General features: G+C 39.3%; 4 protein-coding genes across 23 annotated transcripts; 1 reads left to right on the top strand and 3 right to left on the bottom strand.

Moving 5' to 3' along the window:
- Positions 1-1,089: 1,089 nt before the first annotated feature.
- Positions 1,090-8,064, bottom strand: LOC116210984 (serine/threonine-protein phosphatase 2A 65 kDa regulatory subunit A beta isoform). 4 transcript variants are annotated; one of them, XM_031545159.1, is made up of 13 exons: positions 7,929-8,064; positions 6,624-7,049; positions 6,021-6,267; positions 5,656-5,768; positions 4,955-5,034; positions 4,571-4,712; positions 4,371-4,451; positions 3,273-3,377; positions 2,902-3,084; positions 2,531-2,623; positions 2,076-2,224; positions 1,909-1,975; positions 1,090-1,388 (listed from the first exon to the last, which is right to left on the bottom strand). In XM_031545159.1, exons 2-13 carry the CDS (start codon positions 7,014-7,016, stop codon positions 1,269-1,271), a joined length of 1,773 nt encoding a protein of 590 aa, XP_031401019.1. In that variant the 5' UTR covers positions 7,017-7,049; positions 7,929-8,064; the 3' UTR covers positions 1,090-1,268. The 4 variants fall into 4 exon arrangements, with proteins under 4 accessions (XP_031401019.1, XP_031401020.1, XP_031401021.1 ...); XM_031545160.1 differs by having other exon boundaries at positions 2,076-2,215; XM_031545161.1 differs by having other exon boundaries at positions 6,255-6,267.
- A 499-nt stretch (positions 8,065-8,563) lies between these two features.
- Positions 8,564-10,743, bottom strand: LOC116210982. Its single transcript, XM_031545157.1, has 5 exons — positions 10,324-10,743; positions 10,137-10,230; positions 9,903-9,940; positions 9,684-9,819; positions 8,564-9,145 (listed from the first exon to the last, which is right to left on the bottom strand). The coding sequence occupies exons 1-5, from the start codon at positions 10,711-10,713 to the stop codon at positions 8,727-8,729; spliced, it is 1,077 nt and encodes a 358-aa protein (XP_031401017.1). The 5' UTR covers positions 10,714-10,743; the 3' UTR covers positions 8,564-8,726.
- Positions 10,744-10,849: 106 nt separating this feature from the next.
- Positions 10,850-13,069, top strand: LOC116210983 (homologous-pairing protein 2 homolog). Its single transcript, XM_031545158.1, has 6 exons — positions 10,850-11,032; positions 11,260-11,285; positions 11,849-12,116; positions 12,205-12,275; positions 12,358-12,546; positions 12,632-13,069. The coding sequence occupies exons 1-6, from the start codon at positions 11,005-11,007 to the stop codon at positions 12,728-12,730; spliced, it is 681 nt and encodes a 226-aa protein (XP_031401018.1). The 5' UTR covers positions 10,850-11,004; the 3' UTR covers positions 12,731-13,069.
- Positions 13,070-13,831: 762 nt separating this feature from the next.
- Positions 13,832-24,138, bottom strand: LOC116210980 (serine/threonine-protein kinase prpf4B). 17 transcript variants are annotated; one of them, XR_004157602.1, is made up of 16 exons: positions 23,691-24,138; positions 21,695-22,917; positions 21,408-21,604; positions 20,570-20,751; positions 20,337-20,405; positions 19,949-20,021; positions 19,285-19,441; positions 18,867-19,158; positions 18,667-18,781; positions 18,405-18,568; positions 18,155-18,229; positions 17,612-18,046; positions 17,158-17,242; positions 16,632-16,690; positions 16,494-16,552; positions 13,832-15,146 (listed from the first exon to the last, which is right to left on the bottom strand). XR_004157602.1 is itself a non-coding variant. In XM_031545156.1 (12 exons), the coding sequence occupies exons 1-12, from the start codon at positions 23,967-23,969 to the stop codon at positions 17,858-17,860; spliced, it is 3,015 nt and encodes a 1,004-aa protein (XP_031401016.1). In that variant the 5' UTR covers positions 23,970-24,138; the 3' UTR covers positions 17,425-17,857. The 17 variants fall into 17 exon arrangements, 1 of the variants encoding a protein (XP_031401016.1); XR_004157600.1 differs by having other exon boundaries at positions 16,640-16,690; XR_004157603.1 differs by having other exon boundaries at positions 13,832-15,002; positions 16,640-16,690.
- Positions 24,139-27,003: the final 2,865 nt, after the last annotated feature.

Below are 27,003 nucleotides of genomic sequence, written 5' to 3'. Positions count from 1 at the left end.
TCATTTGACTTATAGATAAGCACTAGCTGGTTTCTGTAATTTCTTAATTTGTTATATGTGAAAAATTAGATATTATATTAGAAATGGAATTAACTAGTTTGTTCCTTTCTATGGTACTTCCCCATGCAGCAGAATTTATATAGATTTGAAATGACGTTATATGCCGCCCATGATTAAGACCACGAAATGCGTCGATTTGCTCATTACTAGAGTGAAAAAAAAAAAAAAAAAAAAGGATGAAGACCAACAAACATACTTAGCTTAATCACATTCGTCGACTTGGTTAAGAGTGTATAAGAGCGTAGCAACATATGCATGTCTTCTCATAGAATTGGAGCTGAATAGCATAACCGTAATCGTGTATGTCGATCTATAAACTTGTTTCCCCTAAAAGAATGCATGCTTATATATTTTCTGTAATTTGTCATCAGCATCGATCATCCCTTTTAACTTTTGCGAATTGTGGATTAGAAATGGCATGGAGCCTGGAGGGGTGAGTTTGAAGAGTTATTATACAACCTTCATAATTCACTTCCCGATAATCATCCATAATCTGCAATCCAAACAATATGTGAGAGTAGCATTTGACGATATGCATTACATTATTAAGTTGCATTCAAAGGAGGAAAAGACAGTAATATCGACAACGCTGCATACACATTACACTGAAATTATGTTGGAAGAGAGAAGAAAGTGCCTGCAATCTTGTCGTATTTATTGCAGATATAACGCATCCCTTATTAGGAGGAAAGAGATTTTAGATTCAATTTTTTTTAATAAAACTATCTATATACGTGTCTAAATTAAATTACAACATTTTTTTTGGCTCGAATTACAATTTCAATGGTTGACATTATTTGGGTATTTACTTTTCCTAAATGCATGTTTTATGCATGATAATTTAGTTTCACCAACATTTCCACCATAGCACTTGCGTACATTCACAACCGTGCTAAATTCTGACATAGAATACTTCCAGTTAAGGAGAGGCAATCCGATTATCTTCTGCTGGACATTTTCCATTCTCAAACAAAATTCTCGAGAACAACCAATAAAATCAGAGGCGATTTCAAGACATTTTTCGGGTCATTAACACAGACAAGAATTAGCAATTCATTCCAGAAAACCATTTGTGCCCCAAAATTTATAGAGTCAAAGAAAGGCTCGCAAAAAGAGTGATTGTCAATCCCAGAACTGTAGCTACAGAGAATCATCATCGTGTACATTAAATCCAGCAGTGTGCTCAAACAATTGGCAGTATATTCGTTTTAGCTCGACATCATTACGTGATCGATCGATTGAATAGCTTGATTAGCAAAGAAACGAACATCAACATCGGGGTCTTCGCTAAGCTCCACCAAGCATGGACGGATTGTTTTCTCCACCACCTACATCACACCCATTGCCGTCAGCACGCCCATCCGGGAAAAATTGTCGCAACAAATTTTAAGGACAACACAGAAGTAAGGTTGCGTTTAGTTGTGAAAAACTCTGAAACATTTCCAAAAGAAAGTGCAATATTCACTTCAGAAGATGCACTTTGTGCAGGAAGCAACAGAACCCATCTTCGATTCAGAAGCATTCTATGCAAGGAAGGAAAATTGATTGGCAAAGCTGAAGATCAAAGGCTGAGTTTGGCCAACGGTTTCTTAGCTTCCCTTTGATTTTTTAACCAAAGAGAAAACAAAGTTCCCATTTCCTTCCAATGTTTTTTAGTGGAAAAACGAGTTTTAATGCTTCCATTGGGAAATCACATCTAAAGAAGCACAGTTAGACCTTAATTGCCTTATCCTCTGTGGTTTCCAAGAGAAAAAAACAGAAGGAAATCAAACTGTTATTCCCACAGCAAAAATATGGGTATATCAGTGGACATGGAAGTGGAAGATATTACAGATAGAGAAGACTTACAGACTGGTCGACGATGGGAATGAGTGACTGCAGCACCTTGGCAACATTAAACTTGATATTGGGCACCCTATAAAAATAGAAATGAAAGCCAGCAGTTCTACAAGTTACAATATTCTTTTGTTCTTTTTTTGTTTGGTCATCAAGTCGATGTAATTAAACAAGGGTACCTGTCTTTTGATGCAGTAACGACCACAGGTAGCAGCTTCGAGCACGTGATCTCAGAGCCCATGACCGGGGCGAGGAGAGAGATGGCATGAAGGATGGTCATTCGGTATAAATAGTGTGGATTGCTGCTCATTTCTAGGATCTGCCAAGTCTAATATTTTAGAAATAGTAGATAAAACTCAACTGAGGATTTCTGTTTCTAAGGACAATAACAAACACAGGATATCACGTGTTAATAAGTTTTGACCAGCTGCTTAAATCTAAAATATGATCTTCATTGACAGAAGCAGAAAAGAAAATCTGTGTCATTTATGAATCAAATTTCAACCAACTGATCAAGCGTTGATGAAATGATGCTAATACTGACTTGCCCAACATCTTGTGTGACATAATCTATTGCAAGTAAGTTGATTACTCAATACAAGATAGCAACCAGGAATTTAATTGTCCGAATTACCTGAGGGATAATGTGCTGCATTGCCCATTCAGGACCAAATTCTTCTGCGAGTCGCTTCAAGTTATTAGCAGCGGCATCACGTATGGAGTACACCTGCGGTAAATAATATCTATTAGTACGCCCGATAACAAAATTAAGCATAAGAAAGAAATATTAATGCAGATAATAATTTTTTTTCTTCCCATAAAAATCTGAAAACTCTGACAATCTGCTAAGCCTTAGGTCCTACTAAAGGACTGGTCTTGTCAGACATGAGAATTGAGAAAATAATAATATATAGATGCAACTCAAAGGTATCAGAAACGTTAGAAACTTCAGGCAGGAATACAGTACTGAGGGTAAGAAAATGGCAGTAATACAACTGCGCTAACCTTATCCTGCAACCACTGCATGCAAAGAGCACCAAGCTTGTCATCAAAGAACCTCACACCCAACTGGCTGGCCAACAGTGGTATATACTCTATTATAGCCAGTCGAACCCTCCAATGTCTATCCTCAGCAAGCTCAACAATGGCAGGTAACAAGGACTGGGATAAGAGATCAATTCCGATAACCTGCCCCAGATTTTCGTCCATTTAGCATAAAACAAAAACAATGATGTTGCTAGACTCAAACCTTAGAAAGAGCATGTGAAAGAATTAACTCCAGTAAAAGAATCCAAACCCTCATATGAACTAGGGTGACTATATATGGGAAAGAAAGGAATAGCACTAACATAATCAGGCTGAAGTGTTACACAAACCTGATTTACTTGATCAAGCTTGCTGATAATATTAAGACGCACATCAGGAAATTCATCCTTCAAAAGTGAAAGGAAAATTGGAAGAAGCTGCTCGATTGTTGCATCCTGCATCCAGATTAAAGAATTAAGCAATCATTAATAAAACATAACAAAGGATAAGCTCTGACCTAAGAGAGCTTTGTAGCGTACAAAGACCACTTTTTGCACAAAACTACATGACCAATGAAATCAAGTTAAATTAACAGAAAACATTGGACGGAAACTGGCAAGACAGGTGCTTCTAGCAGTACAGGTAAGAAAATACAAGTATTAAGGGCATCGGAACTTCATAATGCAAAGTCATAAAAGCTTCATATAAGCTGATCAGCAATCATCTCAACATAATTCATGGAATTATAAGATTTGGAATTTACTCTTTAGCAGGATTATTTCACAAAACAGAATTAGAAGAATAATCATTGGAAATCTCATTCAATATTCGGCAGAACAGTATGACCCAAACATTTAGCAGCATGCTGCTACTAGTCAGGTCCAGACTGTTAGAGACTTAGAAAAAATTAGAAAAGAAAGCGGTGTCGTATTCCGCTGCACTTTTTTCTAGGGGGAAAAGAAGAAAAGGTCTATAAATGTAGTAAAATCTATTAATGCAGTAAAAGATATGTTTATGCACTAATAGGAGTCAAACCAAACAGATAGAATTTGCAAAATTTCACGACAAGTTTGGATTCAGACCAAACCTTTTGCCTCGAATGAGGACCGGAGAGAACAAAATTTTGCATCTACTTTTTACTGAGACAAAATTTTGTTGCGACATAACTATAATACCTATTGGTAATTTCCTAACTTATTCTTGTCATAGCCAATACTGGCATTGATAGAGACCCAACAAGAGCTGCATAATCTTCAAAATGGAGACTTTTTAGTACTATGAATAATTTATTGCCAAGCCACTTTTGTTAGAGAAAAAGAATTTATCTGCACAAAATTTTACCCAATAAGAAAAAGTCTGTTCCATATCCCCATTTAACAAAGAAAAGAATAAAAGAAAATTTATTCTTATGCGTAAATACCCAAACGGACCACAATGCAGCATCCTACCTTTCCGAGGACGGGAGCCATTCCCATTATAACTGATGCCAAAGCTGAGCGGACATGCTGGGAAGAGTCCGACGACAATTCCTGCAAGTCGTAGAAATTATCAAAAAGTAGGGACAAAGGAACCTGAGACATATACTATTTCCATATCCAGGTATCGGTCATATTTATATAAAATAAAATAAAACAAACTCAATTTTTACCTTCACACAGGGAAGAATATGCTCAATCGCAAGTTCTGCATCCAAAATACGGCAAAACTTAGTCACTTTGCCGGCAGCTGCTATACGTACTTCAGCCTCATTGTCCCGTAGTAATCGCACATACGCAGGCACCAAGTCCGTCCTTTAAAAAACCAGCATGTGGAAAGGAATTTAACAAATGAACCACAAATAAATATGATATAAAATAACAATATCCTATGGAAACACAGCTAAGACCTCCAGTCTCTGCAACATTTCAAGAGAACTGCTTGATATTGGAAGCAACTAAAAAGAGCTACAAGACACTGAACTAACCAACAGACTTCATGAGTGAGAGCTTAAAGGCATAATGAAGGACAAAGAAGAACCACCCAAATTTGTTACCTGGTTGGCTCAGGCCCAACAGCTTCACAAAGTTCATATAATTGGTTAGCCACCATATAGCGCACACGCCAGGACTTATCCTATATGGGGGGGAAAGAAATATGAAATTAGGATGACTTGAACATTTTTCCTCCTTGACACAAACGTGAAACATCAATGGGGCCTGTAAGAGGCATCATAAATGCTGTTGCACAGAAAAATGATTGTTAACCGTACCCAAAAAAAGGAGCAAAAATGCATCATGGGAGTATTAAGGTGCATCACCAATCTTTCTGAACAGGAAACTATGTTAAAGATAAAAAGAAGATATTTCTTAGTGAGAAATCTACTGAAGAATAATGCCAAGGGTAAATTCAGACCTAAGGCTAGAAGTTCATCGGGAACCACATTTCCCTGAAATTTAGATGGCACCGATACCTCTCCAGCAACTACGGTGGGGTTTCACCACTACATCAATGCCAGACAAGATCTATCTCATTTTCCAGCATCAGGAAAAGGGATTCACTTTTATTTCTGCCACTAAGATCACCTCTTACACATGCTCTTTCATTATTAAAGCCATGTCTTTTTTTTATTTTAATGATAAGTAAGCCATTTCAGTTATTACTCAATCAATTCAAGGGAAGATGGTAAAGTAGACCAATAATAATAAGTTATCCGATAAATATGCTGCTTACGTAGAGTAATTCATAAAATGTTACCTGCGAGAAGTTTACAATGACAGGGAGTATACGTTGAACACAATCCTGGGGTTCCAACAATTTACCGAGGGCAGCGCAGCCCTCAACCGCCAATAATCGCACAGAATCCTGATCTGGGCATAAGAAAATTTTGATTAATCATGATAATTTCAGTCATAGATAGCCTAAGAACTTAACATAAACCAGAAAGTAGGAACTGAATGAGCAACTAGTCAACATACATGCACGCCTCAAGAAGCAGGGATCAATTAGAGAGGTGGTAGATACTAAAAATATACCATTTGCACTTAATTTTTTATAAATGAGAAAAGTAGCAAAATATTCTTTCAAGGATGTTGTACTTCGTAAGGATAAAATTTAGATACCATCTTGGGTAAGCTCCTCAAATATTGACATAATATCATCCTTTAGATGAGCATATTCAACAGTTGCAGCAAATTTCCCTAAATTCGATGCAGCAGACCTCCTAACCATCGGCATGTCATCTTGACATAACTGGTTGTATATTGTACGCAACTCTGTCTTCAACAATTCTGGAGCGCTAGGATACACAATATGAAACAATCCACAAGCAGAAACACGAGCAGTGAACCACTCACCAGCTGCCAGTCGCTGCAGGAGAGTATTACAATTAGAATCACAAAGACACCATCTGACTATAACAAAGTCTTTATAGACTCTCAACTATATAGAAGCCGAACACGCAAAACCATATGTTGCACCTATGTGCGTTGATCTAACAATGAACCATAAATCAACACTTTCCTCCACCTTCTCTGCACTACCTTTTTCTTTCTATTCCTATTTGACAGCTAAGTTAATTATTCATTTGAAGAAACCCTTAGAGAAATATACTGTAAAATTCAGATATAGCTGACAGTTCAATTGGAAACAAGAAACATGCACAAGCAAGCAAAATTTGCATACGACTGAATAAATACAAGTTTCAGTTTGTTGGTATTTCCTACCTTAACTAGCGGAATAAACCAGTTGACTAGATCAATTTCTCTCATCTGAGATCCAATTCTGCACAAGGACTCCACAGCTTTGTCCCTTACACAAGTTTCCTCGACAGTGCAAAGGGTTTCCAATGGCGTAAGTAGCACATGCGCATGCTCCACTCCTCCTACATAGGGAACGAACACACCCAACTCCTCCGCCATTGCAAGAAGCACCTCATCGTCATCGTCATTGTTTTCGCTCAGGAAAGGGATCAATTCCTTTCGTGTTCTCTCTTCCCCCAGGGCACGTGCTATTGTTGACAGCCTTCTAATGGAGTTCAACCGCAATTGGATGTCATCATTTTTAAGTTCATCTATGAGAACAGCTATTGGGTATAGTGGCTCATCAAATGCAGCCATTTTTTTTCAGGATTCTGTCGAACTTCAAGATATCTGGGCAACAAAAAGCATCGAGAAAAGTAAGGCTTCGGTTAATTAAACAAGAAGAGACTCCACTGATGTGGAACAAAGTACTCGATAACAGGTTTCAAGTTCAATCCGACTACCATGAGCTCTTCATCTACAAATTTTAAAGGAATAAGAAAACCGAAGCCTACGAAAACTTCTTAAACCCTTTACGAATTTAAAAAATAGGCAAGATATCAGTAAAACCGAAAGATTGTAACCCCCTCCAGCACCATCAACCGCCGCTCATTCCAAACACATAATAATGCATAGAGCATCTAAAGGAAAAACAAACTAAACATAATTACGAATCTAAGAAGGAAATAATGCCACCCGCTTCTAGCGTAATAATGACCAAAATTCTTCTTTATCCGCATAACTAACCATCAAACAAATCTAAACAAAAACAGCAATCATCAAATGGAAACTCTGAAGCTCACACATCCGACAGGCTCAAAAATCAGATCCCAAAATCAAGAACGCTGACAACACAAGCGGGTGAGCATAACTTTAATTCGGTAGCTCAGACACAATCACTGCAGCTCCGCCGTCAACAAAATATTACAGCAGCAATTCAAAGCAACAAATTCCGATGGGTGAAATGAAACTCCCTCGCTGTCTCTCAACAAAGCCATATAACAGCTGGATCTACGTTGCAGGCCTACAGCTTCGAAAAGTACAAATCCTGAACTTCGAATGCAAGTTCATCCTGCTACTCTGAGCTTTCCTTCAAGCTTGCACATAATCAAAAAGCAAAGAAAAGGAAAGAAATCCAACTTCAACGGACAAAAGCAACACAAGGAAACATTCGGTTTCGCCGAGAACAGATGATAGCAGCGAAGAAGGCAACGTCAATGGCGGCCTTACCGATCCCTCCCAATTCGTTCCCGCCGGCAAGACTTCGAACGATTCGAGAACCAGTTCCTCTTCGAAGGGGAGAGAGAGAGAGAGACAGGGAAATTCGATGAACTCATTTTTGCAATCATTTTCTTTTTTATTTTTTTCCCCCTTTGGGCCCCTTTTCCATTTATGGGCCTCCTCTTGGGGCCTTGAGAATGAGCCTTAGGCATGGTTCTGAGGCCCAAGAGATTGAAAGGAAGACCATTCGGCTCCTTCTTTTCACGGTGAAACCACGATATCATAAGTTTGTTGATTAAAACTAATCTTGTTCGAGCGTTAACTTAAACCTGACTAGAGGCATTTCTGATGGCGCCCACTAAAACCTCAATTTATTGTTGAGCCACATGTTCGTAATTTTCGGCTTATTCTTGCAAGTGTGGGATCAGTAGTCGCTGCGGTGATCATGTGCATGCCCATGGAGGTATAAAGATGGTTTTTATCTGAGACTACCATTAAAAGGTTCTAAATTTGATGAAGAAAGGCTCTACGAATACCACTATCATGAAGTTATGATAGTAGACCATGTGTAAAGTTAGCTGATCCTTATCTCGTGTAAATTCTCTATCTCGATACGATTCAAAGTATGTTTTAGAGCCTACCGATTTGTCCGACAATGCACTTCATGTGCTATCATGCACCGACTAAGTTAAAGAACATGAATGGTTTACAAAGAGTATCTGCACACCAAAGGGATCCAACATTACAAATCAACCCTTCTCAATATAAACTAAAGAATGGTATAATATATAATACAACTACTATTCATTACAGTTCTTCGTCAAGATCCAAATAGAGAAGGTATGCAGTCAACCCCACCACGGGCACAAACCTAAGAAAACTCACAATCCCAACCTTGTCTTTCTGTACGTTTTGCAGGTTGTCACCAATCAACCAAGGCTGAAAGATCATGTAGAGAAGGATGTCCCATATGAAGGCGTAGGCTAGCCTCTCCGACCCAAGATAATGCACCAAGAAATCTAGTCTTTCAGTTATGTCTCCGAAATCAACATCTGCTCGGGCGAAGAGGGCCCACAATGCAGATATCAGGCATATGCCACCACCGACCAGGCCAACAATGGGTGCACCACGGGTCATCAACAAGCCAAGCTTGGAGGGCACGCTCGGTGTAGAGTCGTTCTCATCAGTCCCGTTCAGCCGGATGGCCATGTACGGGATTAAGAATGCTGTCCAGCAAGTAAACATAGAAAATGCTTATTGGATATCAAAACCAGGAAGAGAATTGAACCACCCATGCTACAGGTTCGTGGGTTAGATCAAGGCCTCAGTCAATATATTGGTGAAGAATCTCCAGCTTCCTACTGAAAAATCTTGCGATACTCAGGATAGTATCTTGGCTCAGTGCAATTTACCTTAGACTTGGTTCCCTTAATTTTAATTTTCAGTTCATTGCTATCTTGGCGACATCATGAATGACGATCATGTAAAACCCATAAGATTTTGTATGCTCAGAACAGCAAGACAAGGAGCACTTCGGTGAACTAACTGATGCATCTTCATGCAAATGTCGAAACTCTGCATATCAATGTAAAGCACAGTAGATTTTGCAGAACACTAAACTAGGAGCACTATCTAATGTCAGATACTCTATATATGCTACCTCTTAGCTTGAATCATGATTTATATGTATATTTTTTCGGCTGCTCTACCAATTTTTGGAAAAAGGTATTAAGAAGAGCATAAAACCCGGTGTAGAAGGCATACTGTTAGTGAGGAACATCTGCAGACCCCACAGAACATCAAGAGACCCCTTGTATCTGTCCCTTCTCCGGTCCGTGAAGAGCAAAGGAGCAAACATGAACGTCCACCCAATAACAAAGTTGAACAGTCCTTCGGACATCTGAAGGCCAAAAGGCAAAAATGCTTTTAGCTCCATTCGACTGACAAGGAGAATAACGAATTATAGATGCAATTAGTCCTTACTGGATGGAGAACTAGGGCGTCAATCAAATGAATCCCGACTACGCTGCCAAAAAGTGGCGACAATACAGATTATTAAGTCGAGAACTGCGTACTATTTCATCCCAAGGATTCAATTCAACGTCGGTACATAAGCACTCAATTGAATGGACTATAGTTGACACAAATCTGCATTAGCTTTACATTCAAAAAAAGCTGATATCCCGAAATTCAGATGAGCATTCAAACTTAGCTTACCGGAGTTCATGAGAGGCAATATGAAGAAGAAGTTGAGAGACAGCCCAGTGAGTGAATTGACCGTCTCTGAACTGATTGCCCAGACAGGATCCCCCTGTTGTCCCAACAAACAAACCCAACCAACAAATTAACCATCCAAATCCTACAATGTCGGAAAAAAATCCAATCTCGAAGATGATATTCTTACCGGGGCATAAGGGAGGAGGAAGAGCCAGAGGACGTAAGCAGCCTCGGCGCCCCACAATAGCGCCTGCACCACCATCCGCCGCAGATCATTGCCGCCATCCTCGTCAGGAGTGGTGTCGATGGACGCCTTTCGCCGTGAGCTACGGCAGATGATAGCGGACGAAAAGGCGCCGGAGCTCTTCGTGCAAACAGCCGGCGGGGTAGTTGGGAGAACTGTTTTCGTGCTGAAGGTCAGCCGAGGAAGTCCGGCGCCACTTGTGATGGGAATCTGCAGTTGGGCATGGAGGGTTGAAGCTGAAGGCCTTGAAGTTGAGGAAGAGGATAAGAAGTTATGGTTGTGGATGCAGAGGAGAGCTGCTCCCTGGGAATGGGACGCCATTGTCGTCCACATTCTTCTTTGTTTGGTGATTGATTAGTCTCTTCCTCTCAGCCTGGCCCTAACATCAGTTATCCAAAACTATTGGGGTGAAAGTTGAATTTTTAAAACATTAGGTAGCAGAGTGAATAGACTTAAATATTCAGGGGGCAAAAGGCAGATATTCATTTTTTTTCTTACTCGCGCTAACTAAGCAAGACTTCGCTTGCTCTCTCTCCTCTCCCAGTTTCAATTCTCAGGGCTTTCCCTTCCCTTCCCGCCACCGGCACCGCCCGCGCCCCGTCTCAGCTCCGATTCTCCGATCCAATGGCGCCGAAATCCGACAGCGTTGAAGGTAACTGAAGAAGCTACGAAGCTCCATTGCCTCGTCCCTCTCTCTCTCTCTCTCTCTCTCTCTCTCTCTCTTTGTGTTACTGTGTCACTGTGTCACTGATTTTCTTGCGATTTTCACTGTAATGTGATGAAAATGTGCTCGTTTAAGTCTATGGTGAGCTTGTGAAGTTCTTCGTTTATCAGTGGGTTCGTCATAACGCTTCGCTCTTGTGTTGTGGTGTTGTGCAGAAATCGTTCTCAACTTCGTCAATGAGGTCAGCTTCCTCACCTGTGTTCCTGATCTTCATTCAAAACCACCCATCCACCCCCCCCCCCCCCCCCCCCCCCCCCCCCAAAACAACTTCAGCTGAGTTGAGTTCGATTTTAAGATCGATTTCGGATTTGCTTGTTTGAAGCTGTCTCTGTACATATGTTTGTATTGATGCTAATCGGTATTTGTCATGGAGAGAGCGATTGAAAGTTACGGATCATTTGATCATCCAGTGTGGTAGAAGTTCTCCCCGAACAATCTAGCCAAACAGATGGATTATATTAATTACTCGATGATCATTCATCTCTGGCTACGGTTTATAGACAATATAATGGCGACTCTTGTATGTACTGTCATTTACTCGGCATGGCATCGTCGAAATTGAGCAGGAACTATCACCTAAAAGTACTGTCATGGTGTTTCGATCTTTTATCGTGATATGCTGAAATGACAATTTGCAGTGGGCTTCAGAGCTTTTTCATATCAGTCTGATATGTGCACCATCTGCGACGTTCTTGTTTCACTCTGTTACTGATGATAGTCCGGTCTCTTTCGATGCATTGCCAGCAAAACAAGCCATTGAATTCCCAAATCATAGCTGATTCGCTGCAAAAGTTTAATCTCAAGAAGACTGCAGTGCAAAAAGCACTGGACACCCTCACTGATAATGGAAGGATCTCCTTCAAGGAGTATGGCAAGCAGAAGATATATCTTGCCCGACAAGACCAATTCAACATTCTAAATGCCGATGAGCTCAATCAGATGAAGGAAGAAAATGCCAAGCTGCAGCAGCAGCTTGAAGAACAGATGAAGTTAATCAGCGAGGTTGAGGGAGGTAGAATCTCTTATGTGCTGCTTTATGTATTCTCTCAGATTTCTTTCATATCTCCCAATTCCACAGTACATTCTCTCAATGCTTGCAGAAATAAAAACTCTGCAATCCAATCTGACTCTGGAACAGATACGTGACAGAGGAAACAAACTGCAGTCCGAGGTAAGAGTTAGGTATCGAAGTTTTTTGTAGTGATGAAGTAATGGTATAGTAACAGGGAGTTCATGGGTCTTTGAATGTCCAGGTTAAACAAATGGAGGAGAAACTCAAGGAGTTGCGCGGAGGAGTCACACTTGTGAGACCAGAAGACCGAAAGGCGGTAGAAGACACATACAGAGAAAAGATAAGCCAGTGGAGAAAGCGCAAGAGGATGTTCAAGGACCTGTGGGATGCTATAACGGAGAACTCGCCCAAGGATTTGAAAGAATTTAAGGTAGTCAAGCCGCTTGCGATATCTATAAGCATATTTTAAGTAACTCAGCTGCAGAACATTCGTCATAATTCTTGTTTTCTCACAGGAGGAGCTGGGCATCGAGTATGATGAGGACATCGGTGTGAGCTTGCAGACATTTTCTGATATGCTGCAACACGGTAAGAAGAGAATGAGAATCCAGTAACTTCTCACAAGGCGATAGATGATCTACTTGGCAGATGTATATTTTACAGATTTCAGGTGAAGGATATGCTACTGCTGCGAATTCACCACACGCTTAAATTTCCAGGCTATGTTGATGTTGGTCCCATGAGGGACGGATCATACAGGCAACATGAGTTCCTGATGATTTAGTTTAAGGAAGCCTAGGTTATGATTCCGAAAAGTATAAAGCCCGCTTGCTTTTCATATATGAGAACGATGAAAGTGGTTGCGATGCTTAAATGAATCAATTATCTGCAAAGCTTTATGCTGATACAACCATTGTGCTTGAAGCTTTTACGCAGACAACCATTGTGCTTGATTACTGCTCACCGCAAAGAGGATCCGTGCTTGCCATTTGCCTAACCGCTGCATTCATTTGGTTCAGTCTTCCGGTAGTTGTTTTTGCTGACTTTTGCATTGAATTTAGCCAAGATCCAAAAAACCGTACTATCATCTTCGACCGAGTTGGGGAACCATACCTCAGTTGCACATCCCTTATTGGCTCATTTCACCCTGTCGAAGATCATAGAACTTCATACCACGGTTTTGTGACCTCGGTATAGACAACTGATCAGGCCACCCACCCATCCTTGATTGTCCTCGATCACTCCAACCCTCTCCGATTCCTGCTACATCATGTAAAAACTGTGGCATTATCTTCGACAGAGTTGGGGAACCATATCTCAGTTGCAAAGCCCTTATTTGCTCATTTGACCCCGTCGAAGGTCATAGAACTTCATACTACGGTTTGTGCAACCTCCATGGCCCATTACGTGTAGTCACAGGGCCTCATGTGTCATCAATCAATGTCCGTAACATCCATCAATGTCCATGATTCAGGTAAATGAGGCTAGGCCTAACCCCGATTAGGCTGGCTCATGGACACAACCAGCCACCACCTTCATTTTTTTTTCTTTTAAAAAAAAAACAATTTGTAAATGGCAAATGGAATGACATTTCGCTCTTGAATTCCATTCCGCTAGTTCAATCCCATTCCAGGAGTGTTGAAAATGTCCGGTCATAGTAAATTCAAACACTTGTAAACAATTTCACAACTGAGTCTATTTTATTCTCGGTGAACAATCGAAAAAAAAAAGCTCAGATAAACAGCTGGGGAGCATCGAAGAGAATTTCCACAGTAATCCGATTACAGAACGTTGTATTTGCATAATCTTCCTCGATGAGATACAACAACAAAAGCAGATTGATGCGCGATACCTCCAAAGCTTCGGTATGCCTTATGGATTGATCCAAATAAACTACATTGATCTAATCTTTACCATTACAAAGTTCGCCAGCTTAGATTCCACGAAACAGAGCCAAACGTGCCAAATACGATAGTAACTCGCACCATAAGGGAAGGAATAGACATCTACTAAAAAAAGTAACTATAAAAGATGTCCAGTTAATCTTTACCTTCGGCTCCATAACTACACTCCACTTTGTTGCTCTAATAGGCTCAACTTCAGCCTATTATTTCATCTGCAAGAGGTGTTATAAGACAAGAAGCCAGAACTAAAAGGAAAAAAAGACTCCAACAGGGAAAAAAACTACCTTTTTCAGAGGAATCAGTGAGGCAACACCAGGCCTATACTGAAAGTTTAAGATTAATTGGATCTCAAACTTTCACCGAAAATTAACTTTACACTTTTGTCTCTAAGTGATGATAGTCAACACCAAAACATACCAAGGCATAGAGATATGAAGATGATGTTTGCCCATTGATCTATGGTATTGCATATCTTTCGTATCTTAATCCGTAGTCTGCTCCTCAAAGTATAGACTCCGCATCCAAAGACTTATGATGTGGACACAGCAAAAAGCGCGCAGCAATAAGATCTAATAACCTATTTCTTTGTTCTCAGTGAATATGAACTGTAAGAGTAAGGCAGATTATAGCTGAGGAGCACGTTTAAAGTTCTTTTAAGAATGCGCTGGGAGGTCTCACAAAGCGCCTTTCCTTATAACCTATAGCAGAAGCTATGTTTGATGAGATTTTTCAAACCCTAGTTTAGGTTGAATTTGGCAATTGCAAATGGAATTTTCTCCGGTAGATTGATAGATGCTTATGAAATACTTTTATTCTGCTTTTCAAGCATTAATCAATCACATACTTTCAGCAGTAATAAATTAGTAGCTCCAAGACACTCTAGCTCATACTGAAATCAAGAATTACTCCCTATTTCAGCACCTTTTCATCAGCAACACCACTCCCAAACGAACCTCATAAATAAACAGTATAAATGTTGGAGCTGTTCCTTCCAGATAGTTTATTGAGAATGTGTATACCAGGGGGGACAAAAAAAAAAAAACGTAGTGTCAAATTTTCTGCTGTCTTGCTAGGTGATCCATTAGATGGTGCAATGGACTTTTTCTAAGGTATAAAATAGCACATTCTGCCATAAAGAAAAGCAGTTAAAAAGGACCATACAAAGAAAAGTCTACACAAAGATGAAAATGAACAGTCTATCATTTGTTTACCAAAAAAAAAACGAACAGTCTATCATAGTGGAAATAATGATGCGGACTAGCTCAAATTCAAAGAGGGTCATGAATAGACTACCATAAGGTTTGTCATGTCTATCACCCAAAAAACAATCAACTTAGCATTTGCAAAAAGCTTAATGCTTCATTTCACTCAAAACTTACACCAGAATGCACCACAAGTATATCCACTATGAGATCACAACCAAGTGACTGATCCAACATTTAATAATCCCTTATCATCAGATATGTACTATGACCAACAAAACTAGCACTGATTCCCCTCTATTTCTATTAGCAGAATTTGTTAGCAGTTAATTCTCAGCTCGTCCATTAAAACAATAGTCGAACATCTTCCATGTTTCAAAGCACTTGAGGAATCAATGCTCCATTTTTCCTTGGTTGAAGTATTAAAATTGATCAGCTAACAAATGAAACACAACACTTGATGGAAAAATATTCTTCAACCTCTAACACTACCTTTTGCAGTCTAGTACTTGCTGCTTCGGCCTTTACTTGGTTTTAACCTTTTATGATTCTTAATTTCCTGTCAAATTTCCAATTAGCACTAAGCCCTTGCTGCTATTTACTTGTTTACCAATTCGCTTGAAGGTTAGTAGCTTATCGTAGACGTTTTGGCAAACTTTGTTGAAAGATCCTTCAAAAATAAATAAAAAATCAAACTTCCCCCCGCTTGTAACCTCCTCGAGTCCATTCCTTTGACTATTATTTTGCAATTTCAAGTTTACAATTTTACCCTTATCTGATACAGGAAACTTCTCCAGCATTGAGAACACACTCAAAATATCATCGTTGTTAGGTCTCTCTGTTGATGCAAAGCATGTAGCGGGTGTTTTCTCCATCTCCAGCTTTTCCATATTTATGCATAAGTTCCATCTTAATAATTAGGCTTGTCTTCTATAACTCCATATCATTCTTTTCTTTTTAAGTTCGTGTATGAGGTGTTCCTCGTAACTTATACATCAAAACTCTTGACTAATAAAAGTGATCCAAGTGGTGAAGCTTTTAATAGTTCCATGAAACAAGTTGAGGCAAATCTCGTTCAAGCTCCTTATCTTTTTGCATAAGTTCAAGCACTTAATTTTGTCGACACAAATTACCCAACACATTCCAAGTTTTCCCAAGTTTTCAACTCCATAGACATATAAACCACAAGTTCAGATGTGAACATCCCATAACATATGAGTATGCCAAAGGTGAGATCATAGCAATACGAGAAACCTGAAGTCTGCAAGTACCTGGCCGTGAAGTTTCTGATGTTGGAATACTAGCAGACGAATGGAACACAAGCCACGCTCTAGGAAGATAAAAGAAGACATTAGAGGAAATTCACCACAGAAACCAGTAATTTAGTCTGAAGCAGATCATACAATTACCTACTCACCACGACATTGTCCATTCAAGTAGGACAAGAATAAACCTCCATTGCAATTGTCTCCAGCCCATGGAACACATGTAAGGTAGTTTCATTAGAATTAAGTCCACATTCGAAACAGGGAAAAAAACAAAACAGTAAAAGCCTAACTGGAGAAAGGAAACAAGTGCCGACTAAGAGCTATTCTCAACAATAAACCAGGAGAAACATATTGAAAAAAAGCTCCAGACGCAACTAGCAAGGAAGAGTGTGCACACGCAATCACCATTTCCCTTTCCATGAGTAATCCATTAGATCCTTAAGAATATTTTCCTCATGACATGCAATCTGAATAATGCTAAGCAAGAGTATAAACAGCCTATGCTCACTAAGCAAGAGCTCAAACTATCTTGACTTTCAGTCTAGCCACGATATTAAGTGTTACAAATTCGAATCCAACTTCAGAAATTTATATGAACTGATGACCAATGCAGATGAACATATCAGCATCGAATCAAATATATAAAAGAACTACTAGAACAGGCTACCTCTAACAAACCAAGATACCTTCTCTCAGGTGCCTTTTAAAGCATCTAAGCACCAGAGGATTTCCTCATAGCATTGCCTGGGATCCTGAACCAAAAATAGTATTAGGCTCTCAAGGACCCAAAGAATAAAACAAAAAAACAACACATTGAAAACATTAACATGAAAATCCACATTAACATGAAAATCCAAACACCATGAAATATACAGTAATACTGATGGCCTGAGTTCAGACACCACTAAACAGGTCAATAAGAGAAGCATAACTATTAAACTGAGGAAAAATGTAATTATCAAACCATCTCAAGACCAGACCTGATAAACAGCTAATAATGATAAACTTGTCTGCAATACAGACTCGCTGAAGTAAAAAGTACATTGAAAAGAGAAAAAAAAAATAGTTATATTGAACTTCTGTAATGGCCATAATCAAGAACAACTACAAGGAGCAAACACCTTTGCCAAGTTTTCTTGCAATAGTAACAGTACATTCCATGGAAAGAACCGCCAGTAAAGGGTACTCCTGACAACACATCAATCCCTCCAACTTCAACCGAGCCAAAAGAGCATGGAATCCTCTTCTTCCTCCAGAGGAGATGTCAAGACAGATAGCGCCGATGATTAGATATCTATATAAGGATTAGATCCTAATGGAGTATTTTAAGGCAACAGCATTCTGGAGTGAAAATCAGCAAACATTGTTCACTTGCCCGTGATGAAAGGGTGATTTAATGCCTGATGGACCGTCATCCTCTTGTCAGGATCTAATACAAATATTTTGTCGAGAAGATCCTTAAAATTAGCCAGCATCTTTGGATCCTCACCAGGATACCCTTTAATAATTGATCCAATATCTCTCTGTTTAATATTTGGAATGACTCTCTTTATCTTCTGCAAAAGCAGAATAAATGGTTCAATTAGGAATATAAAACTTCAAATTTCTATAGAAGACCAGAAATAAGGGGGGGAAAACGGGCTTAAAAAAGTGGAAATGCATACCTGTTTTGTGACAGGGTCCTCTTCTTGAGCAGTATAATTCAGATCCTGATCAAAGTGCGGCTCTACAAATGCACCCTGGAAATGAAAAAGAAACCTATGAGGATTGTCACGTGGAAGTAGCAGCTCCCCATCACAATTGCAAAACCAAAATATCATTAATTAGATATCATTCTCCAACTGCATATAGCAAAAAGAAAAAGAGAGAGTGAGGGGCCGGAGGGAGGGAGGGAGGGGATGGGATATTTTATACCTTCCGAAGCATTTTCTTTGAGAATGGTCCCTTCAACTCTATGAAAAGTCGAATCATTTCATTGTTTGTGCTGCCTGGAAAAAGCACTTTTCCTGTATAAAGTTCATAAAGGGAGCACCCGACAGACCACATATCTATTGGATGGTCATAAGGCAATCCAAGAACTGCAAATAAAATAAAATGTCAAAATGTGTTACACCAGAAAGTTACTACACAAAAATCAGAGCGACTGATTGTGCTTTATCTATAAAAGAAATCTTACTTATTTCAGGAGCTCGATAAAAGCGGCTCACAAGGTATGGGGTGATCTCGTTCTTCCCAGCATACATGGCATTACCAAAGTCACAAAGCTTCAATACATTTTTTGCCTCATTTACCTATTAAAAAGGAATGAAAAGAGAGAGAGGTGGTCAGAAGACAATCAAACTAGATAATAACCACAAAAATGTGAAAGAGACTCACCAACATATTATCTGGCTTAATATCAGAGTGCAGAACACCACAATTACGGAGATGCTTCAGGGCAATAAAAAGCTGTTTGGCATAGGCCCTCACTGCAGTTAGTTTAAGACCAATGTCTCGACCAAACTTCTTCAAAACCTCACGCAGATTCATATTAAGAGATTCAAAAACCAAACAGAGATGATTCCGGTACTTAAAATTCGAAAGTAATCTAACACAGTGGCGCTTATCATCAGGATCTGCACCTACTAATTTGTTCAATATCCCAAGCTCAGATACACCAGATTTATACCTGCACCAGATTAAGCAAAGAATTCAAACAAAGGCCTCGAGGCATGACAAATATGCAACATATAAGGACATCTATAAACAGAAAGGAAAAGCAAGATTTCAGTAAACAATTGGAACAATGACTCACATAGCCTCCTTATTACGCAATATCTTTACTGCCACCTCCTGTGGGTCACCACTGCCAGCCTTCAGATCTCTACAGCGAACTACATTGGAGAAAACTCCCTGCCCATGAGAAGCAATGACCTCATAACGGCCATCGAGTATTTCACCAAAACGATAACCTGCAAGAACAAGCAATGTCCTCATAAGAAGAAATGACTATTTTTCCCTCTATTCATAACTGGGTATTACTCAATAATATACTTCTAAAATAAAATTCAGCCACAAATGCTGCTCTGAAATTAAGCTGCTGCACCAAAAGATGCCAAGAGCCATTTCCACGTGATTCCTGGCCATGAAGAGGAGGAAAGGAACCGGTCCAGGATGTAGAGTGGAAAGCAAAGAGTCTAAAGTGGACAGCGGAAAAAGAGGGGGAGAGAGCAAGAGAGTACATGTGTCCAGAGAATAATTTTGAAATCGCTGTTGTTTCTTGGAGGATAAAATGCAAATAGTTTGAATTGGTGGTAAGCTATTGAAACTTCAACCGAGGTCAGCACATATGTTTAATTTAAGGGAAAAGGATGAAATACAACCCTTTCAATGGTAAATAAATGGAACTTGCAAACCAAGGTCTCCATGTGATATTTAAAGTAAAAGAATTTAAAGTCTCAAAGTTGATTGACTCTTACTGTAATAACCCTCAGCATCATCCCAGTTGTCATGAAGGCCACTCCTCTCAATACGCAGGCCACCACCTTTACCCTGCGAAATTAGAATACCCAAAGTTAGTTCCACATCAAAGGCGGCATACAATGTGAAAATTAAATTCCTGAGCTCGCTAGAACAAGTAGGAACTTCATACTTCAACGAATCTTGTATAATGTTAGTATCATAGAGCTAGTTCTAAGAATTTTCCAGCTTCCCAATTTGTGATAGGAAGTTTAGCTAGTGTATATAGAGCTTATTCATAATAGGCTACCCCACTTCCTAGAGAAAATCCACCTCATTTAAAGATACAAGAATTAAAATATGCACTACAATGTAAAAAGAATAATGCAAAACAAGTAAGACACTTACAGTTTTCCATTCTCCAGCTGGTGACTCTCCAAAGATATCATCATAGAACATATCCTCTGAATGCTCACTCTGCTCATAAAAGGGGGAAGAGATTTACAGTGATAAATATAATGAAATTAAAAAACTAAAGATGATGTTCAATATAGCATATCAGCAAGACCAGACAGATCTTGCAAGCAAAATTCTAGGATAAAGATCCTAACAAATGAAGCTACCAGAAAAGATGTACACACCTTTGGTGTACCCTCTCCAAGTCCAACAGCAGAAGTAGTTGGATGATCAACAGTTCCATCAACTTGTGGCGACTTTTTGATAGAAAACGACAGATCACGGACAGAAAAATCAGCACCTTCTGATCCTGGAACCGCATTGGCTGCCCCGATTGACTCACCAGGATTCTCTGCCAGTCTCTTCCCTGTAACCAAAATTTTGCCATTGGAGGGTTGGGAAAACCAAACACTAATGACCAATGCTTAAATATACTAAATGTATTCTGATGTGGATTTTGTGTGTGTGTGAGTGTGTGAGTGTGTGAGTGTGTGAGTGTGTGTGTGTGTGTGTGTGTGTGTGTGTGTGTGTGTGTGTGAGAGAGAGAGAGAGAGAGAGAGGGGAACACTTATTCATATGCAACATGGAATTACAAAATAATATTCATACTAGCATGCAATCAAGATTATCCATCCAATCACATGGAGTTAGCATAAGTGTTCGAACTCAGATCATACAAAAAATAAAAGATAAAATTCAGTGCATATTTATACAACACAAGGAATTATAAAAGCATAATTCCATAAAGTAGGGGTAATAAACCATCAGAAACATTGTGGCCAAGCACACGAGTGATTCTATCCAGAATAACCATAAAAGACAAGCATATATAAGTGTATGCATGTACATATATATGCCCAGATTCTAATTTCAATAAGTTAATGCATCCACTATAAAGCAATTAACATATGCCGACTGCAAAGAATGAAACAGGAAAAAAAAAACATTTTTCTATGCACTATAAATTAGCCACCACAGTCCTTCAATTAAAATTAACCCGTTCAAACCTAATAACAGAATTACCTCTTTCTGAATTTTCTGGTTGAGGTTCAGCTAATTGTTTTTGTTGCTCCTCCGGTTGATGCTGATTCTTGTATGTTTCCAGTATGGCTTGCCTCCGTCGTCTACTCTCTTCCTTGATTCTCTCAACATCTTCCTCTTCCGGTTCATTCATTTCAAACACAACACTTTCATCAAGATCTTCATCTTCATCTTCGTTACTGCAACCAAAAGAAAAGCAAAGGCATCAGAGGTCCAGATGAAAAAACCCACCCCTTAACATTAAAAAGCTAATCCGCATGGTAAACTACCTCGGCTGTTTATTTTCACCACCCTCCAGTCGTTCCATTCGATCACCTCTCGAGTTATTTGAGCGCTTGGATCTATCGTCATTTCCATATTTAAGAGCTTCATACTTTGCTTTGTCACTTTCAGCAGCCCTACGTCTACCACTATGTCTATCATCCAAGTTGCCTCTCTCCAATTTTCTTTCTTCTCCCCTAGTCCTGTCTCTGTCCGTCATTTCCCTCTCACTGTACCTCCTTCGGTCAATTTCTCTTGTCCTATCCCTGCTCCTATCTCTTTCCCTCTCAGTGTACCTCCTGCTGTCAATTTCTCTGGTCCTATCCCTGCTCCTATCTCTTTCCCTCTCCCTTCTACCTCCATTGACCGTCCTCTCTCGTTCCTTGTCACTTCTGTCCCTGCTCATCTCTCTTTCCTGATCTCTTCTCCTATTCCGATCAATCACCCTGTCCATACTAGAACCTCGCTCCTCCCCCCTCTTCCTATCTCGCTCCCACTCCCTGTCCATGCTCCTTTCACGTTCATTCTTCTTTCTGTGATCCCTATCTTCTTCATCTCTCCTCCTTTTCCGATCTTCCTTTCTTCTTTCAATATCAATGTCCCTCTCCTTACTATGGTGCCTTGACTCATCCCTATCATATCTGCTATAACTACTGCTCCGTTCCCTTCTTTCGTCCCTCAAAGTATCTCTACTGTCATGCCGCCAACCCTTACTGCGGTGAGCCTTCCTTTGATCATCCAAGTCATAATCACTCTTGTGTTTCCCATCATAGAATGAAGAATCGGTTTCACGTCTGTGTCTAGTTTTTGAATGGGTATCTTCATCCTCTAATAATATGCTTCGAGAGTGAGACCTCTCCCTCACAGAATCTACCAAATGTGACCTCCTGTCAGCATGATCACCATCTTTGTATCTGTCACGAGAATGAGACCTCCTTGATGCTTTGTACCTCTCAGCAGCACTGCCGGATGATAATTTGCTATGACTCAAGCCACTGTCTTCAGACTCCAGTGAGTCAACATCATTGCTTCTCATTTGATTGCCATTATCTTTGGACAGAGGTGTAGGTTCCCTATTCTTCCAATTAACTTCATGAGATTCAGGGACGAAATCACCATTTATATTTCCATCTGGATCCAAACCAGAATGCAACTCCCTTTCATTTAAGGGTCCAACAGCAACTGCAGAATTTTCTTCTACTGGCACTACACCGTTTTCTCCATCATCTCCCTAGAAGAGGAAAACATAATTAACGGTAAGTTTGCTGACCCAACTATAACAATATAATGATTCAACATGCAAAATCAATTTCACTAAAAACTTCAACAGGCTCTTACAAATTAACAGTAAGCCGTCAGTCTTCAAACGCCTATGTAGAAACTTCTTTCTATCTTGGCAGATTATCACTCAATGTACATGAAGTGGAAGCAGGTTCTTTACAGCGCAATCACATTAAGTCTGCTTTTATTTATGCAACAATAAACGCAAAAGTATATATATAAAATAAAGGCAAGTATATCATGTATATATATAATAATATAATATTTTTTAAAAATCAGGCCAAGAAAGGTTCTTGGGTTGCTAGACAACTGCTATGACACGGGTCCATTGAAGTTATTGGGCTATATGTTAAGGTAGTCCGGAACAGAGACAGAACCAACCTAGCCTCTGACGCCCTTAGCCCTTTCTAATTCCTCAACACCTCTATCTTCTGCCGCACTCACCCCCATTGCCTCCTTTCACCAGCCTAATCCCGGTTCCACGCTCAATGAGGAAGCACCAATAATAGATGTTACCATTATATATTTTCGTACTTCCCCACCATCTTCGATGTAAATAAAGCTCAAAGCGATTTCTACTAAGGAGCTACAAAATTTCATTAGTATGAAACTTAAAAATCAAATATTTCTTCAGTCAAGTCTTCTGGATTACGATCTGATTAACAATACAGCAAACAAGCAAAAGAACGACGCATAAAGCAAAGAAAAGCCAATTGAACACACCGGATTATGAGAATTCAATCCAACAGCCGCCTCCTCCTCAAGAATCTCCCCTTCCTCCAGGTCATCCCCGGTCATCGAAATCGGAGCAGGGGGTGGAGGAGGAGAATCGACGTCACGGCCTTCTCGATGCTTAGTCTCCTCCCCGTGCTTCCTGCTGCGGTGGCTGTGGCGGTGGTGGCGGTGCTTGTGGCGCTTCGAGGTCCTCTCGGCCTCCTCGTCGGAGGAAGGCGAGGATCGCCGGTGCTTATGGAGGGACTCTCCCTTACCGTCGCTCCCCATAGGCAATTCGCAGGGAATTTTGGGGGATTAGGGTTAGGGTTTTGGCTCTCCTGCGGAAGGGTGCGATTTTGGCGGTGACGGAGACGAATTAGTTACTTGGTTGGACGGACGACCAAGCGGACAGCCTCGGCACCTAACCACAGACTGTTCACGGCTTTATGTTCTCATGCCCTCTCGAAATTTAATTTAATTTATTTTTTTATGAAAAATCAACCACTCCTTTCCTTTATATATTATTATTTTTTTTTTTATTATAGATACTAAAGCTTCCACCATAATGCGGCCAATAAACTATCGATATTCATCAGTATTTATTATAACATAAAAGCGATCCAGAAAAAAAGATAAAATTTTATTAAAAATTAAAGGAAATATTCAAAAAGAGGGGAAAAAAAAAAAAAGAGAGCGATGGTGGCAAAAGAGGAGAGGATAAGAAAGGGAGAAATGGGAGGAAGAAGTAGAGAAGAGAGAGAAAGATAGTTAATTCTCTAATTACGATTTTATTCATTATTGTCATTTTTTTTTACACCATCCGATGGAGGACAATTTAGGTAATCCACTAAAGTAGCTGTCAAGTAGGACTTGCATTATACAGTAGCATAGATAATATATATCATTATTATTCCCAAATCAATATCCTTTATTATATGTTATTGCCAAAATTAATAATTGTCAAGTGAACCACTGTCCTCGTAAATATTTGTCTATATTTATCCATGCTCTCTATCTACATCCATGTACAATTATTTAAGGGAGAAGTCTTATATTGTATCCGCTTCTTTCCTAAAATAAGTTATATTGTAAAAACTAAAAATAATAAAATCTCACTCCATATCCTTTCCTTCTCTCTCACATAGCCGCCTCCCACAATCTCCTCTTTCAACTTTGGACAAGGGAATGGTCCATCTATTATAGCCTACTAGATCATGAGAAATAACAACGGAGTACATTTGTGGTTTCCAAAGATGATAATTGTCGGAGTTCAGTTTAATGGAGAGGAGACGAGAGATATTGTGAAAACTTAAAGTGAGGAGCAGATCCAAGGACCAGGAGGAAAAATTTATGTCGGTACGAGAATGGAATTGCTAAGACCGAGTGAAGTGAAGATGGTATGGAGGACTGTGGTGATGGAAGAAAGGAAGGGACTTGAATCAGTTGCATGAATAGAAGAAGGAAAAAAGGTGCTGGGAGATCATAAGAACGTCAAGAAAGAGTAGGAGGAAGTGGAGGAAGCGTAATAAATAGTGGGTTAAGTAAATGATCTGAATCGTGTAGGAGAGATTGGACTAAAAGAAGGCAAAGTGATAAACGGAAGACGATCGGTAGTAGCCGGTGGCAAGTGTGTTTGCGATGTCGTCGTATTGGCAGCCATGGTCTCGTGCTTTGATATATATTGATAAACATAGTTGAGATTACAAAGAATACTTAGAGAGACTACAACATCAGGAAACTGAAAATATCCCGAACAATAACAATGTGCCTAGATATCCTCTAATAGGCAGACATGGTGAAGACGGACATGGAGCCGGTGAGGATCTGGAGGGAGCCACCGAGGTGGCGATCCATGGTCTTGGCCTGCTGGAGGGAGAAGGTGTCCTACTGGGCGTAAGGGGTGAAGAGGAGGATTCCGGCGGCCCATGTCAGGCCCTTCCAATGATCGGCCATTGCCATATAATCCCCATCATGCATTATCATTGTTATTTTTTGGGCAAATTACATCATATATTCTATAGTTTTATATTTTTTTCAAATATATCATATACTTTTAAAATTATCAAAAATATCTCGCGACTTATATTTTTTTTCCAAATCTATCCCGTCGTTATATCTTTTATTAACATTTAATGGTCTTGTCACTGTGGCCCTTTTTACTTGTGGTAGATTTAACAAAAAAATTAAAATCATATGATATATTTGATAAAAAAATTAAAATCATGAAATACATTTGAAAAAAAATGTAAACTATGGGATATTTTTGATAATTTTAAAAATATATGATATATTTAAAGTAAAGATGTAACCATGAGATATATGGATAAAAATCCCTTATTTTTTCTGTATTAAATTAATATAAAATGAGAAAATTATAGTTGATATCCTAAAAGTTTGCCGTTTTTGTCGATCGAGTTCCATATATTTCATTTTGGCTTATAACTTTTATTATATTACACAGTTTTAGTCTAAATTGTAATCGAGAGTTAATGTCTATTGACAAGGATATTAGTAGCGCTAGATAATTTCCACCCTTTATGAAAAATTACTTATACAAACATATAAATATAAAATAATAAAATGAGATTTTTAAAAACATTAAAAAAAATAAACATAAAAAAGGTACCCTAACCCCTTGTTGGGATGGGTGCTTCTGGGGGGTTAGGGGGCTTACTGGCGGCCCCCACTCCTGGTGAGGTTATCGACCCCTTCAGTGTTCACCGACGACCTCATCCTTAAAAGCGAGGATGTAGCCTCAATTTTCTTTCAGCGTGTTGGAGAAAATCTACCCGATCGAACAACGAAATAAAAAAGAGAGTAGAGAAGAGAAGATCAACACACGAAAAATTAAGTACTAAACCCTCTCCATCGGTGTGATCGAGAGGGTCATCCATAGGCAAAAAAGGCTCGTCGATGACTTCTCATTAAACAACAAATATGAAGTGGGGTACAATATGAGTACGTCTCTCACATAATCCTAACCCCCTCGTGGACATATCTCATCTCATGAATATTCTCGCTCTCTAAATGTTCTTCCGCACTTTATATTAAAGCTCTCGATACACATATATAGATTTCGATTCTTTCTCAACGTAATATTCTTTATAATCTTTATCAATAATATCACAGAATACGATATCATTGAGATATTACCTAACCAAAAGAGAGAGATTTGATTTTACAAAATAGGAAACAAAATTGGGTTAAGATTCAAGACACAATTCTCAACAAATCTCTACATTGTCTTGAATTCTTCAAAGCTTTGAAAGCAAAACACTGCCTATCTCATTGGTCGATTCTTCAACCAGCCAAGACAATTAGA

The sequence above is a fragment of the Punica granatum genome, chromosome 6, assembly GCF_007655135.1.
Source record: "Punica granatum isolate Tunisia-2019 chromosome 6, ASM765513v2, whole genome shotgun sequence".
NCBI lineage: Eukaryota > Viridiplantae > Streptophyta > Magnoliopsida > Myrtales > Lythraceae > Punica > Punica granatum.
This window is presented reverse-complemented; position numbering and strand designations above follow the sequence as displayed.

Bases quoted from the DNA above. Each gene is read 5' to 3' on its own strand.
- LOC116210980 (XM_031545156.1), bottom strand. From the start codon at position 23,969: ATGGGGAGCGACGGTAAGGGAGAGTCCCTCCATAAGCACCGGCGATCC. The intron at 20,406-20,569 runs GTGTGTACATCT...TTTTATGAGCAG, and splicing joins TTGGAGAGGGTACACCAAAG to AGTGAGCATTCAGAGGATAT. The intron at 18,782-18,866 runs GTGAGTCTCTTT...CCTTTTTAATAG, and splicing joins TTAAGCCAGATAATATGTTG to GTAAATGAGGCAAAAAATGT.
- LOC116210984 (XM_031545159.1), bottom strand. From the start codon at position 7,016: ATGGCTGCATTTGATGAGCCACTATACCCAATAGCTGTTCTCATAGAT. The intron at 5,769-6,020 runs GTATCTAAATTT...TCTTATGCCCAG, and splicing joins TGAGGAGCTTACCCAAGATG to ATCAGGATTCTGTGCGATTA. The intron at 2,225-2,530 runs GTAATTCGGACA...CTAAAATATTAG, and splicing joins TGCAGCACATTATCCCTCAG to ACTTGGCAGATCCTAGAAAT.
- LOC116210983 (XM_031545158.1), top strand. From the start codon at position 11,005: ATGGCGCCGAAATCCGACAGCGTTGAAG. The intron at 11,033-11,259 runs GTAACTGAAGAA...GGTGTTGTGCAG, and splicing joins GAAATCCGACAGCGTTGAAG to AAATCGTTCTCAACTTCGTC. The intron at 12,117-12,204 runs GTAGAATCTCTT...CAATGCTTGCAG, and splicing joins AATCAGCGAGGTTGAGGGAG to AAATAAAAACTCTGCAATCC.
- LOC116210982 (XM_031545157.1), bottom strand. From the start codon at position 10,713: ATGTGGACGACAATGGCGTCCCATTCCCAGGGAGCAGCTCTCCTCTGC. The intron at 9,941-10,136 runs GTAAGCTAAGTT...TTGGCAGCGTAG, and splicing joins ATTGCCTCTCATGAACTCCG to TCGGGATTCATTTGATTGAC. The intron at 9,820-9,902 runs GTAAGGACTAAT...TTTGGCCTTCAG, and splicing joins ACGCCCTAGTTCTCCATCCA to ATGTCCGAAGGACTGTTCAA.